Below are 14,535 nucleotides of genomic sequence, written 5' to 3' on the forward strand. Positions count from 1 at the left end.
TTAATGCTAATAAATAGAGTCAAGAGCCCAACTAAAGGAAATGCTTTTCACCATCATGGTGACTTCAAACTAAACTTTCATTCAAACATTAACATCTAAACATCTGTTCATTCTCAGTAAGAACTTTTGTTGATGTATGACAGAAATCAAATCAAACTGGTTAATAATAAGTGACAGTGTAATAATGTTTAATGGCTGGAAGTCAGTTGTAGGTGTTGTGTCTCTCTCTTTTTCTCTTGTTGTTTCTTCAGTGATTCTGCTTATTAACATCAGGTGTCTCCACTAATTGTCAATCATCACTCAATCATCAATCAATTATCTCATTAACTTTAACACTGCTTCAGTGTTACTTTTTAACACCCGGTAAGATGGACTCATATGTTCACTTTGGGTGTTAATTTAACACTGGGGATTTTGCTGTGGTATAGTTAAGTACTTTCACTTAAATGACAATTAATAGGTAATTTGCATTGCCATTTAAGTGAAATTATTGAACTTAAATATACAAGCTTGATAAAAATGATAATTCTAGAAGAAAATTTCAGATGGCACTTAGAGGCTTTTGCATCTGAGCTCTTCGTGTATTAATCATGTTGATAGGCCCTATAAAACAAATATTACATATTAATCATGTCAATTTCCTGCATCTGTTATTGACGTCCAAATGACGTCCAAAAAAATTACCCAGTTCAAAGGTCAAATGTTGAACGTCAAGATGACGTCCAAGTTGGGTCATGGTTGGACGTCCAAATAGTGGACCTGTATAATTGACAAATATATTTGTTTTTTCTACCATGATTTTGGTTAAAAAAATACGTTGTCTACTGTAAAATTTAGGGTTACAAAACCAGTATACCGTATTGTCTTTTACAGATTCCAAATTTTTTTCACGGTATATTCCTGGCAACCACAGCTGCCGTAAATTTGACAGTTTTTTTTTTAACTGTGTAGTTTGGACGTCGAATAGATGTTCAGAAATGGTCATGGACCGACGGACCTAATATAGACATGATCTGCATGTCTATCCGACGTCCAGTGTTTAGTGGGATTTTTTAACATCTTGTTTCTGTAAAAATCAATGTTTTTGTTTGCTAAAAAATCTACAGATTTATACTGTGAATTCCAATGTGCACAACCCCAAAAGATGTAGTTTTACTCAAATAATACCATAAAATCTAAGGTTTTTAGACATTTTCAACATTACAATATTTAATTGTAAAATGTATGCATATTTATTTGTTTTCACAGAAAATATTTATAATTTCAACATTTTATTACAGTAAAAAACAAAGTTTTATCCAGTCTCACAATTAACAGTTATTCAATCTATTTAATACAGTAAAAGGAAGTTTTTGGTTTTACGCTCCATTACTGTTGGAATTTGACGGTGTTTTGCTGTAATATTTTACTGACTTTTTTTACAGTGTATATTAGCCTACTTGTTCTTTTATTATAATACATAAAGTCAGAAAGCATCAGATAAGTTAGTTTAACAAAAATGCACATTTACAGTATTTGTGATCATGTGATGCTACTGTTGTCATTGTAGTTGTGCCAAAAGTTGTGCCAACTTTACTGTTTAAGAAGCCTGAGTATTGATACAAATTTAAAAAGAAATCAAATGTTATACCTAATATTAATGTTAATATGCTTTTGATCATTTTAAAACAGTAGTTTGTTTTATACCCTCACAGTAAATAGATTCTACCTAAAAATAAAGGTTACACTTTACAATAAGGTTCATTAGTTAAACATTAGTTAATGTTTTATTAACTATGAGCAATACATTTGTTACAGTATTTACTATTCTTTGTTAATGTTAATTCATGAAACCACAGTTATTCATTGTTTGTTCAGTCCATTAACTAATGTTAAGAAGATTTTAATAATGTATTAGTAAATGTTGAAATGAACATAAACTAAGATTAATAAATGCTGTATTAGTGCAGTTCATTATTAGTTCATGTTAACTAATGTAGTTAACTAAAGAACCTTATTGTAAAGTGTTACTAAAAAAGAAAAAAACTTTGTCTTTTTTTGCTAATGTACTTTTAATGTATTTGCCATGTTTGGCAATGTTCTTCAGATGAGGTGGCAAAGTTTTTCTTAGGGTGGCAGTGGCCACTGCATGCAGCACTGGTAGATCCACCTCTGTGATGAATAAAAGCCAATCACCAGCAGCATGGAGATGACAAACACATGCATTTTCAGTGTTCAACTGAATCACAAACCAAAAATAAAGCTAAAGTGAAATGCTGATGTAATTCTCACATTTCAAACCACACTTCTCTGAATATATTCCCTGTAAGCATTTAAATAGTGCAGCATATAGACAACACCCACACACTCATTACTATGAACTCAGTTCTCATCGATTTTCTAAGTAAAGGCCTCATATCACACACTGAGTTGAGGTGTTAATATTCTTTAACACCTCTCTTAGCCCCAGAGGTGGAAAGTCCAGGGGTCAGAAAGTAAAAGTCCTGCCATATTTTTTTTCCACCCGCTGAAGCGGTGTTAAAGTTAATGAGATAATTAAGTGATTAATTGAGTGATGATTGAGCATTATTGAAGACACCTGATGTTAACAAGCAGAATCACCAAAGGAGAAAATCACAATTTTTAAGATACCATCGTGGAGATGAGGGTTTGCTTTAGTTGGGCTCTTGTCTTGACCCTTCACTTTTTAATGTTAGAATTTGTTTGGATTGCTGTAATTATAAAAGCTAGACAAGCAAAGAGAAAAGATGATCAGGTGGTGTTGGTTATGTTTTCACATGATCATTATTTGGAATGAATCACTGAATTCATTTAGACCCAATCTCTGAGTTAGATTCACATTATTGATTACAGCAGAACTGTGATTCTACAGCACAAGATCAGCTTTATCAATATAATCTGAGGGATTTCTTAAAAGTTGTTCTCTTTAAAAAAAAAAAAAAACTTTCTCTTAGGCACACACAGACATCAAGAATCAGCCTGTGAATCTCAACAACGGTGACAGGCAACATATTCTGATCAACAGATCAACTGTGAACATTAGAAAACAAGCTACTAAAAAGTCGCATAAACGGAACAAAATAAAATATGAGAATAAAGGAAATTACTAAGACAATTCAGCTCATAATTTATTCATGCAGCAATGCATGATGGGAGCCATGGATGAATTTTGATTGGTGGCTCCCAGAATGCACTGCAACATGCTTTTTGATGGTCACCACTGTTGAGATTCACAGGCTGATTCTTGATATCTGTGTGTCTACATGAGAGCCTCTTTTAATTTTTTCTAAGAAAAACTTTTGATGAAACCTTTGAATTATTTTGAAAAAAAAAAAAAAAAAAAATGGATCTTGTGCTGTACAATGAATCACAGTGCTGCTGTAATCAATAATGTGAATCTAACTCAGAGATAAAGCTCCAAATGAGTTTGTGTTGTTCAGACCAAGTAATAAGCATGTGAAAACATAACCAACAAAACCTGATCATCTTTTCTTTCTGCTTGTCTGGTTGTTATAACTCAGTTAAAACAGCCCAAACAAAATTTAATATTAAAAAGTGAAGGGTCAAGAGCCCAACTAAAGCAAACCCTCATCTCCACGATGGTGTCTTAAAAATTGTGATTTTCTCCTTTGGTGATTCTGCTTGTTATCATCAGGTGTCTTCAATAATGCTCAATCATCACTCAATTAATCACTTATTTATCTCATTAACTTTAACACTGTTTCAGCGGGTGGAAAAAAAAATATGGCAGGACTTTTACTTTCTGACCCCTGGACTTTCCACCTCTGCCTAAAATAAATGACACCTCCATTAGTTTTGCTTATTGCTGACTGTCAAATCAGGTCTGAATAAGTCTAAGTGTCTGAATTTCACTATAGTTAGGTGACATGATATATGTCATGAGAAAAATATGTTGTTCCCTCAACATAGGATCTCGAGGCCACAACTTCACATTGCATAGCCACAAGGATGCTACGACAAAATTGTCCTCTGGCCCCAACATATCATCATGTTCCCACAAATTAATATCTTGCCACAACATATTATCATGTTCCCACGAGTTAATATGTCATAGCCACGACAAAACTAAGTGATGCTAACATGTCCCTTCCTGGTCACCATACTATAGCTATTTTATTAGGGCCCGAGCACCGATGGTGTGAGGACCCTATTGGAATTGCTCAGCCAATTATTCTTCTTCTCCAAAATGAATCGCATTTTTGAGGGCCTAAACGTTCTCAAAAACTCATGAAACTTTGCACACGCATCAGAAGTGGTGAAAATTTACATCTGATATGGGTTTCAGAATTAGGTGTGGCAAAATGGCTCGATAGCGCCACCTACAAAATTTAAATTAAGCGCCCTTCGTGCTACGTTTCACGTACAGTTATGAAATTCGGTAGACAGATGTAACAGCCCAAGTTTGTAAACCCAACAGGAAGTGAGATATTTTGAATTTTCTCTACAAAATTTTGGCAGTTTTTGCCATTTCCACATGTTGTACTTTAACGAACTCCTCCTAGAGCTTTAATCAGATCAACATCATATTTGGTCAGTCTAATCTAAAGGCCTTTGAGACGTTAAATTGCGAAGATCTAGAGTTTTCGCTGAAAGGCGTGTCCGTGGAGGCCTGGCAAAGTTCGATGTTTCGCCATGAAACAGGAAGTTGTTGTAACTCGGGCATACAACGTCTGATCTGCCCCAAAACTTCACATGTTTTATTAGAGTCCTGACCTGAAGACATTTATATGGCAATATTCAGTTACAGTCATAGCACCACCTGTGGGTAACAGGAAATTACATGTTTTACACCATGATTAACTCCTCATAGAGATTAAGCGGCCTGACAAAGTTTGATGTTTCGCCATGAATGATGAAGATGTTGTAACTCAAGCATACAATGTCCGATCTGCTCCAAACTTCACATGTGTGATAAGGGTCCTGGCCTAAAGACATCTATATGCCAATATTCAGTTAGTCATAGCTCCACCTGCTGGCAACAGGAAATGGTATGCTTTACACTTTAGTTCACTCTCAGAAAAACATTTTAATATGCCATGATGTACCAAACATACTAGAAATATGTTAAATCATGAAACACTTGGCTAAGTGCAAATGTATGCGATTAAAGCCATGAAACAGGAAGTTCTAGTATCTCAGGCATAAAATGTCCAATCTGCTCCAAACTTCACATGTTTGATAATAGTCCTGGCCTGAAGACATCAACATGGCAATATTCGGTTACGGACAAAGCGCCACCTGTTGGCAGCAGGAAGTGTGGCACTTTGAAATGACTTGGCTATATTTCTCCTGTATTTTCTCGCTTACATCCATGTCACCCACTGTTCACTGTTTTCCTGATACCAACGGGTGGCGGTTAACCTGGGTGCGAGGGCCCTTTCATCGCTGCTTGTTTTGTATTGTATTTATTTTTGCTTAATATAAATTATAATAAAACCCCTCCCGAGGCGTAATCCCCATTCACCATTCATTAATTTTAACGTGCATTTAACTATTTTAATTTTGCATCAAGTTTTTAGTTTAAAATTTACATGCGTATTGTTTTGCTACCATTTTTAATCACTTTTTTTTTTTTTTTTTAGCTTTCACTTCTTGTGTGTGTGTGTGTGTGTGTGTGTGTGTGTTTATTTATTACTTATACATACAAACACATGAGCTGTTTCTGGTACTCTCAACATTTGCAACTGCAAGCTTTATTAAAGAAGAAAAAGCATTTACACACTAAGCACAACCTTTAAAAATCTCTGTAATACCATGATTTCACATTCTCCTATATATCTTTTGGTTTTCTGTTAACATTACAGTCATTGTAATACAGCTTTACTTGTTTCTTCCATTTTTCATTGAGGAATATTTGTAATTCATTCAGGCTCTTAAGTCTAATATTTTCCTCATTAACTCTCTCTACATTTGCTGCCCAATAAGCTTGAGAGAGCCATTGTCTTTCTGTACTGTTGTAGCAGCAGAATGCCATCCACATGTAAGAGGGAATGTTCACTCTTTCATTCAGACGATTATTTCCAGGTAAAGCTCCTGTCAACACATAGGCTGAGATTTTATTGTTGTTGTTTTGGTCACGACAGTAATTGTCCATCATTTCCAAAATCTGGTTTTGCACTCTAATCCAGCTGCCATTCCTTAAGTCCTTCCTCTGTGGGATACTGTTGGTGAGTGTGAATGTAGATATAGCAGTTTCTTTATCAGCTGCAAGACAGACTGGAAATAGATGACGAGGGTGCACATTTTGTGTGTTATTGTAATAGTCTCCATTGCAAGCCTGGTTGACGAATGGCACATTGATTTCATAATTTGAAGGTTCAAGCTATAGAATATAAATAATTGAAAGATTATTTTTTTAGATAATTTGTCAATAAACAAGAACTGAAGTAACAGAAGTAAAAGAATTCTTTTATAGCCATGAAAACAATAAGCCACAATAAGTAACATTACCTGCGATTCGATCATCCAATGAACCTTTCCTAGTTTCTCGAATTTTTGTCTTCTGGTGTATTTGTAAGCTGAGAAAACAGGGATCATCTCTGTTGTATCATAGAGTGTTGAAAACCTGTCACGTTTGTTATATTGTTGACAGATTATTTTATAACTACTATTCAGTGCAACTGAATCGTTTAGAATGCCAGAGATAAACGGAGACGTCCTTTTAAAAAAGTAGTCGCATTTACTGAATGTGTCGACAACTTTAGACGTGATGCATGTAAAAAACAGCACCAGCAGCACAGAAACGCTCATGATAAACAGCTGCATTTTCACTCGAGTTCAAGTAGAACTGAACCGTGTAAGTAAAACTGAGGTGCTTGTAGAAATGAGAATGCACTCAGGTCATGCAACACAAACTGTACTGAAATGTCCGTCCTCTAAAACACGTCAACTGCTTCACTGTGATGCACACACAAATGTACACACACCTAATTCTGTGAAATCAAGTTGTACACACTTTCTGAGAAGCTGATTCACACATAATTTGAGTGTTTTCACACCTGTGTGTTCAAGGGAAATTTTATAGGTCCTATTATTGGTCTCCATTTTATTTTAAATAGTTTTTAACTAACTCACACATGGAATGTGCAAACACATGAGATATTTCTGATTTGCAATTGCAAGCTTTGTTAATGCATTTACACACGTAAGAAGCATTTGCTAGAATACTTGAGTGCACATCTAATTCTGCGAACTCAAGTTGCACATACTTTGAAAAGCTGAGCGTCACACATAATTGTGAGTGTTAAGTTTTCTTTCACACCCTTGTGTGACCTCGAAATGATAAATATAATGATAGTTTGCCATAGCATTCATGTATTATACACTCTGCTGCTCTTTGCAGTCTTTATTATACATTATTTATGCACATAACATCTTTAAATTCATGTGCCTTGTACCTTCTCTGATGATGTAACATGTCACTCACATGAGATCCACCAATAACAAACCACAACCATCCAATCAAATTTTTTTTTTTTTTTTCAAGAAGCCTTTTTCACGCAGATATGTCACAATAGGGAAGAAAAGTCTTTCATGCAGACTTAAAAGCAAGATATGGACTCTTTTTCCTTGCAGCTCAGGATAGTAAGGAGTTTGAGGTGGAATTAGAGCAACAAGTGTTGAGATGAATTAATTGATGTAAAGCACAATGGTTTTAAGTGACACATCATGAATGGTTTATGAGGATAGGTAATAAGAACAAATGTTTACTTTTATTTGATGCCAAAAGCTTTGAACTCTTCCAGATTACAGTTAGTCATCAATGCTGTCATCATTTTCTCGTCCTCATGTTGTTCTAAACCCATAAGACTTTTGTTTATCTTCAGAACACAAATAAAGATATTTTTAATTAAATCTGATTTCTGTCCCTCCTTTGCATGTCTCTTCACTCAAAACGTTCATAAAGAGATCGTAAAATAAATCCAAATGAATGGAGCAGTTTAATCTAAGTCTTCTTCGCTTTGTATGATGAACCGACTGACATGCGAGAATGAACCTCATTGGTTCTCACACGTCAAGCAAACATGCTTGAGCTTGTGTTGCCATATTTGAGTGCTGTAAACATTGTTCACTGATCAACATTTATATATGAATAAAAGTCTAGATCTGTTTATCATATAAAGTGATATGACAAAATTTTCATCTTTGGGTGAACTAATCCTTTAAAGTAATGTGTTTGTGTGAACTCTTGAGATTGTGTGACCTGTTACTGGACTTGTATTATACATGACAGTCACCTTTCATACAATAATTCACCCCACTACTCCTCACTTCCCTTTAGACAGTGAAATGACAAGTGACTCTGATATGCCATTATTTGCACAAACTTTATTAAACACACAGTCCCATAGCAGACTTGACATATTTTCCAAAGTACTGTAATGTAGATGCTACAGAGTTAAAAGCAGTATTATAGAATGCCAAGGTAGGATTTTGGAGATAAAAGATAATTTTGCTAATTGTTTCTAATCCTACAAACAGAATAAATGATAATTCAATGAGCATATGAATCCTTCTGCTACTTTTAGTTGGTTGTATGCTTTTTTGCACAGTTGTTATTAAACAGCTGTACTTTAGTCATCAATTGTTGACTCAGAAATTCCTGTAATTTCTGCAAGCTCGTTTTATTGATAGTTTTGACTTTATTTTTGTCTTCTCCTACGTTTGGGGCCCAGTAAGCTTGGGAGACCCATGAATTTCCTGTTCTGTTGTAGCAGCAGAATGCCGTCCACAAGTAGGAGGGAACGTTGACTCTCTCATTCAGTTTACTCTTGCCAGGTATAGCTCCTGTCAGCACATGGGCTAAAACTTCATTATTGTCATAGCAATACTTATTCATGATGTCTTTAATTTCGTTTTCCATGCGATTCCAACTGCCGGCATTAAAGCTGATCTTCTGTGGCACAATGTTGGTCAGTGTGAATGTAGAGTTAGCAGTGACTTCATCAGCCGCATGACCACAGGGAAACAAGTGGCCGCGATTCACATGATCGCGGATATTGTTGTAGTCTTCACTGATAGCCTGGTTTGCATATGGAAGAGTCATGTCATCAACAGGAGGATCAAGCTGCAGAACAAATGTTTAAAAGAAAGAGAAACAAACACTAAGATCCGTACTAATAATTGTAAATTTTGTCATAAATCCCCCTACATTACAAACCTGTATGCTGTTAAGTTTGTCTGAAGAACACAAAATAAAATTTTTTTTTTAAAAAGAACCGTTACTTAGTTCAACAGTTGCACATCTGTCCTAAAAATGTCCTGAAAATGAAAATTCTCATATTTTTATATAATTATTTTTTATAATTTTAAATAATTCTCACATTTTTTTACAGGTTTGAAACAACATGAGTAAATAATGACAGATTTATTTTATTATATTTTTTTAATTTTGGAGAACTGTTCATTTAAGATGCTAAATAAGTGAATTCAGTGCTGTAGAGCAGATTGATAAAGTTCTGATATGAAATGAAAAACAACCACTTTGTTGCTACAAAACAAATGATTAAACAGAAGCAGGTGAAATACAGTCAATATACAGAAAAATGTTAGCTAAGTCAACAATAAATATTGTCTTGTATAATCAGGTAAATATAATATAAATCTCTGGAAATACATCTGAAACATTATTATGTTTTCTGAATCATGAAAAAGATTAAACTGCTAAGAAACTCCTCACCTGAGGCTCAACCATCCATGGAATCCTTGGTCTTTTGAACGGTGTACTTTGCCCAGTATATTTGTAAGCTGAGAAAACAGGAATCCTATTTTCTGTGTTGTAGAATGTTGCAAATTTGTACATTTTATGATATTTTTGACAGATTATTTTGTAATGATTATTCCGAGAGCGTGTTTCCAGGATGCCAGAAATCACCGGAGGCTGTTCTTTATAGAAAAACTCTTTACATTTGGTGAAAGCTTCTAAAACTTCAGAAATGGCGAATGGAAAGCTCATCGCCAGCAGCACAGTGAGGACGCTCACAATAAACAGATGCATATTCATGCAGAACCCAAATTAAAGGCGAACTGATTGTAGAAAATTAAGTATAATTTTTTGAAACCACCTTTAGTTCCACAAGTCTTGAAAGTCAAACAGCCTCTGTTCTTGCACACTTAAATAGTTCAGCAGCAAAGACGATGATCTTTAACACTGATGTTCACACATCTAAACCTGTGAACCCACAGACTTTTGTTTCACACATTGTCTACTCATAATAAAGTCCTGCAATATCATCATATGCAGGGGCAGCCTTTGTTATTCGGAGGCCGTTTCAAACAAATAGTTAGAACATTCAGTCTTCATCACTTAGCCCCTGCAGCGAGCATCTTGGACAGCGTAATGACCAGGCCATCAGAGCAAAGAAATAAAAATTAGAGAACAGTTATTAGATACACTGCCCTCCAAACGTTTGGAAACACCCCTGGCAAAGTGTGGTTTTGGACGATATCAGCATAAATCCTTATCATTAGTAATTTGATATTATCATTGAAGACCAGCAATAATAATTTTCATTTTGATTACATAATAATGGCAATATATACATGTCAAAGTCAGACATATCCTTTTGCCAGCTGTGATGCCTGGTTACTGGTTTAAACTTGGCCCAGGTTTGTAAAAGATGTTTGGGTCAGTACACCTTAACAGCTTCAACAATTGATTGCCAATTAAGTTTAGAATACAATGAACCAATTAGAACCCAGTTTAGGTCAAATAGCTGCTAATAGTGGATATTTTTGAGGAATCGAAAATTTAAGTTTTTTCTATGTATAAACTGTTTATATAATAAAATATGTTTTCGTAGTTTGTGTTGTCCCTTATCAGTGCAAAATTATCACAAATTAAAAAGGATTCATGCCAATATTGTCCAAAACCCCACTTTTCCAAACTTTTGGAGGGCAGTGTATAGTTTTGTTTTTGTTTTATGTTCATGTTTTTTTGTCTTATTTTGTGTGTTTTTTTTTTTCTTTTTCACAGTAGGCCTATAGTTATCTTGCCATGTGCTCCCCATGTCATGTGATATCATGCCATGTTGTCCCTTAGTCATTAGGCTTGTTTGCGATGAACTACACTAGCCTGCCACTGGCTGGTGAGATCTTCAGGTTGCAGGTGGGGGAGGAGCACAGAGACGGCCGTCAGGTCTGACACTTTGTGGTTTCCGTAGTGTCCTGATCCATATCATTCATGGCAGGCCACGGGATTTTTGCGCAACATCACATGTCATCCTTGTCATCACAGAAGCTGACCAATGAGTATAAAGTGTGTCATCATCAAGGCTTTCGCAGACGATTTTGAGCAACTGCAGTGCCTGACCTAGGCGGTTGGTCTCGTTTTGCTCTCGGTGGTACTTTGATGGCACATGTGATCGTAAGGCGGTTGTTATTAATTTAAGCACTCATGTTTGCCATGCGTCCTTGTCAAGTATCGTCCCTGTACCACTGTTGGTAAGCTCCATGTTTCTTGTTCTTACTTTGGCAAGCCAAGTCAAGCCATGCCAAGTAAAGTCTTTGTTTTATGTTGAGTAAAAGAAAAAACTTGGATTACAGAATACTTGACCAACACCAGGAACCCAGCAGTTGCTACATCTCTGTCAGGACAATCGCCCCATTGAAGATTATGATTAGGACTTCTGCAGACTTTGTTACCAGGAGGGCTTCAATGATGTTGCCCTCAAAGACATTTTTTGATCTTTTGAAATATTTGATGCATGACAGTGATTTTCCAGGGACTATAGCTGAGTATACAGATTATGCCATGCTGCTAAGCAGCTCACACTTTACTGTGGGAATTGTGGACAAGGGGCTCCACAATCCCACAGTACCCACAACACCAGAGCCTCCTCACATCATGTCTGCCAAGCCTGAGAATCTTCACGTCATGCCTGCCAAGCCAGAGGCTGTTCACATCACGCCTGCCAAGTCTGAGTCTCTTAACGTCAGTCCTGCCACGCCAGAGCCTCTCCACATCACGTCCGCCATGCCAGAGCCTCTCCACATGATCCAGGCCTGCCATTGCGCCATAGCCTAGTTTATCCCGTGCTCCACAACCCATGCAGGTCCACTACTGCACCAGGACCCTGTGCGCCATGACCCAGGTTCGCCAGTGCACCAGGACCTTTTGCTCCACGGCCCAGGTCCTCAAGTGCTCCACAACCCAGGTCCGCCAGTGCTCCAGGACCTTTTGCTTTATGGCCCGTATCTGCCCATGCTCCACAGCCCGGATCTGCCCATGCTCCACGGCCCAGGTCCACCCATGCTCCATGGCCCAGATCCACTCATGCTTCATGGCCCAGGCCCGCCATTGATCCACGGCCCAGGTCTGCCCATGCTCCATGGCCCAGATCCACCCATGCTCCATGACCCAAGCCCGCCATTGCCATGGTCCAGGTCCCGGTCCAGGTCCTATCCTCCTTCACAGGCCTGGCCTATCTAAGAAGATTGATGTATATCACACACTGTGTTTTAGGTGTCAATATTCTTTAACACCTCTCTTAGCCTCTCAAACAATGGTGAAACATTCAAACCCACAAATAAACATGACAAATTACAGTCTTTAATTACATTTTAAAGAGGCATTTTAACATCCATATTTAAATTCATTATTTTTAACAGTCTAGCCCAGCAGACTTCACACAGGACTAGTCGGTTATGTACTGGTGTGTACTGGTGCACCTAATGTACGCTTTGCTCCTTTGAATTTAAAGGTGTGATGTTCTAAAGGAGTGCTAGCATTTTAACATTCAGTTAAATCATTAATGAAAATTGTTGCAATAAGGAATTTTATTGTATTGGCATTTAACATTTCTCATGGTTCTGTTAAGCTGTGTTCTTTGTTACTTCAGTTAAGACAAAAAAAATGAAGAAGCAGTTTGTGTTAGAATTGAGGTTGATGACCTCTTGTGGAGAAAAACAATGACAGAAGAAAACAGAATCAAAAATTAGTTCATGCATTGCAGTCTCAATATGATGTTGTAGATCTTAATTCAAATATTAAAACAATGTTGTTGATTTTTCTGTACTAAAATGCTGAACAGCAATAGTCTTTCTGTTGCAAACACAGTTTCAGTTTAGCTTTAACAGAGTCTCAAAGTTATGCTTTCAGAGCACCAAAGATTAGTGATGGGAAGTTCGGTTCTTTTTCGCGAACCGGTTCTTTCGGACAGTTCGATTCAATAAACCGGCTGAAAAAAACGGTTCACTGGTTCTTTAACGCTCAGACGTAATGACGTCATCCACGATGACGTCGTCTATCGTGGGCCGGGATGAAAAAACAAGTGACTTAACCAGTCTATGGACTTAACACATTCAAATATATAAAGTTAGTAATCATAACATCAGTCAACTTTTGTCTTTATATCACCTTGTTTAGAAATTAAATAAGCTGTCCATGGATTATTTATGAAACAAATAAATGTTTCCAATCTTTAAAAAAAAGAACACTGAAAAGAACCGGTTAAAAAGAACGATTCGTTCGCGAACCGGACATCACTACCAAAGATTGAGTTTTGCCTAATATTTCCTTTGAGGATACCTTTGTGCCAGTTGTTTCAGATAACATGAGAAGGGGTTTTGGGATGCTTATGGGCTTTTATGATTTCTCAATATCTGTTTGCTGTATTTAAAGGATTAGTTCACTTTCACATTAAAATTTCCTGATAATTTACTCACCCCCATGTCATCCAAGATGTTCATGTCTTTCTCTTTTCAGTCAAAAAGAAATTAAAGGTTTTTGATAATATTCCAGGATTTTTCTACATATAGTGGACTTCAATGGAGCCCAAATGGTTGAAGGTCAAAATTACAGTTTCAGTGTCCACTACAAGGAGAAAAATCCTGGAATGTTTTCATCAAAAACCTTAATTTCTTTTCAACGGAAGAATGAAAGACATGGACATCTTGGATGACATGGGGGTGAGTAAATTATAAGGAAATTTTAATTTGAAAGTGAACTAATCCTTTAAAGCCAGTCTGTAACATTATTAAGGTGTGCTTCAAAAATCAGTGACCTGATGAAATCTGACCTGAACGTGTTTGTGTTTAACACACACACACACACACACACACACACACACACACACACACACACACACACACACACACACAGAATGGACAGCCTCGATTAAGGACATAGTGGAGAATTCAGTCTCATAGAATAACAATCAATATAAGATAATCTGCCAAACACCTAAGAAAGCTTACAGTTATGCATTATAAAGAGAGACCACTGTATAGGGATTGGTTAGCTATGATAAAAGATCTTATATCTTTGGAAATGTAGGTTCCATCTTATGGGTAAACTCACATTATTTAATAAAATATGGAAAGAACCATTGAAGTCTCTAGGGATTACTGAAGATTTCAGTATATACCCATAAGGGGAAAATTGTTGTATAAATGTATACAAATGTTATATTAAAATGTATTTCCCTGTTTATTTGGCTATTTATATATATGTTAATGTAAATTGGATATGTTTTCTTTTCCCTCCATTGTGTTATAAAGCACATACTGCATTTT

At 36.4% G+C, this 14,535-nt stretch overlaps 2 protein-coding genes across 3 annotated transcripts; both read right to left on the reverse strand.

Annotated features, from left to right (window-relative positions):
* Nucleotides 1-5,713: 5,713 nt before the first annotated feature.
* Nucleotides 5,714-7,122, reverse strand: LOC125276170 (endonuclease domain-containing 1 protein-like). Its single transcript, XM_048203685.1, has 2 exons — nt 6,472-7,122; nt 5,714-6,343 (listed from the first exon to the last, which is right to left on the reverse strand). Exons 1-2 carry the CDS (start codon nt 6,784-6,786, stop codon nt 5,792-5,794), a joined length of 867 nt encoding a protein of 288 aa, XP_048059642.1. The 5' UTR covers nt 6,787-7,122; the 3' UTR covers nt 5,714-5,791.
* Nucleotides 7,123-8,337: 1,215 nt separating this feature from the next.
* On the reverse strand, nt 8,338-10,131 carry LOC125276169 (endonuclease domain-containing 1 protein-like). Of its 2 annotated transcripts, none has more exons than XM_048203684.1 (2): nt 9,701-10,131; nt 8,338-9,043 (listed from the first exon to the last, which is right to left on the reverse strand). In XM_048203684.1, the coding sequence occupies exons 1-2, from the start codon at nt 10,022-10,024 to the stop codon at nt 8,546-8,548; spliced, it is 822 nt and encodes a 273-aa protein (XP_048059641.1). In that variant the 5' UTR covers nt 10,025-10,131; the 3' UTR covers nt 8,338-8,545. The 2 variants fall into 2 exon arrangements, with proteins under 2 accessions (XP_048059641.1, XP_048059640.1); XM_048203683.1 differs by having other exon boundaries at nt 8,338-9,088.
* Nucleotides 10,132-14,535: the final 4,404 nt, after the last annotated feature.

Source organism: Megalobrama amblycephala, linkage group LG9 (genome assembly GCF_018812025.1).
Source record: "Megalobrama amblycephala isolate DHTTF-2021 linkage group LG9, ASM1881202v1, whole genome shotgun sequence".
NCBI lineage: Eukaryota > Metazoa > Chordata > Actinopteri > Cypriniformes > Xenocyprididae > Megalobrama > Megalobrama amblycephala.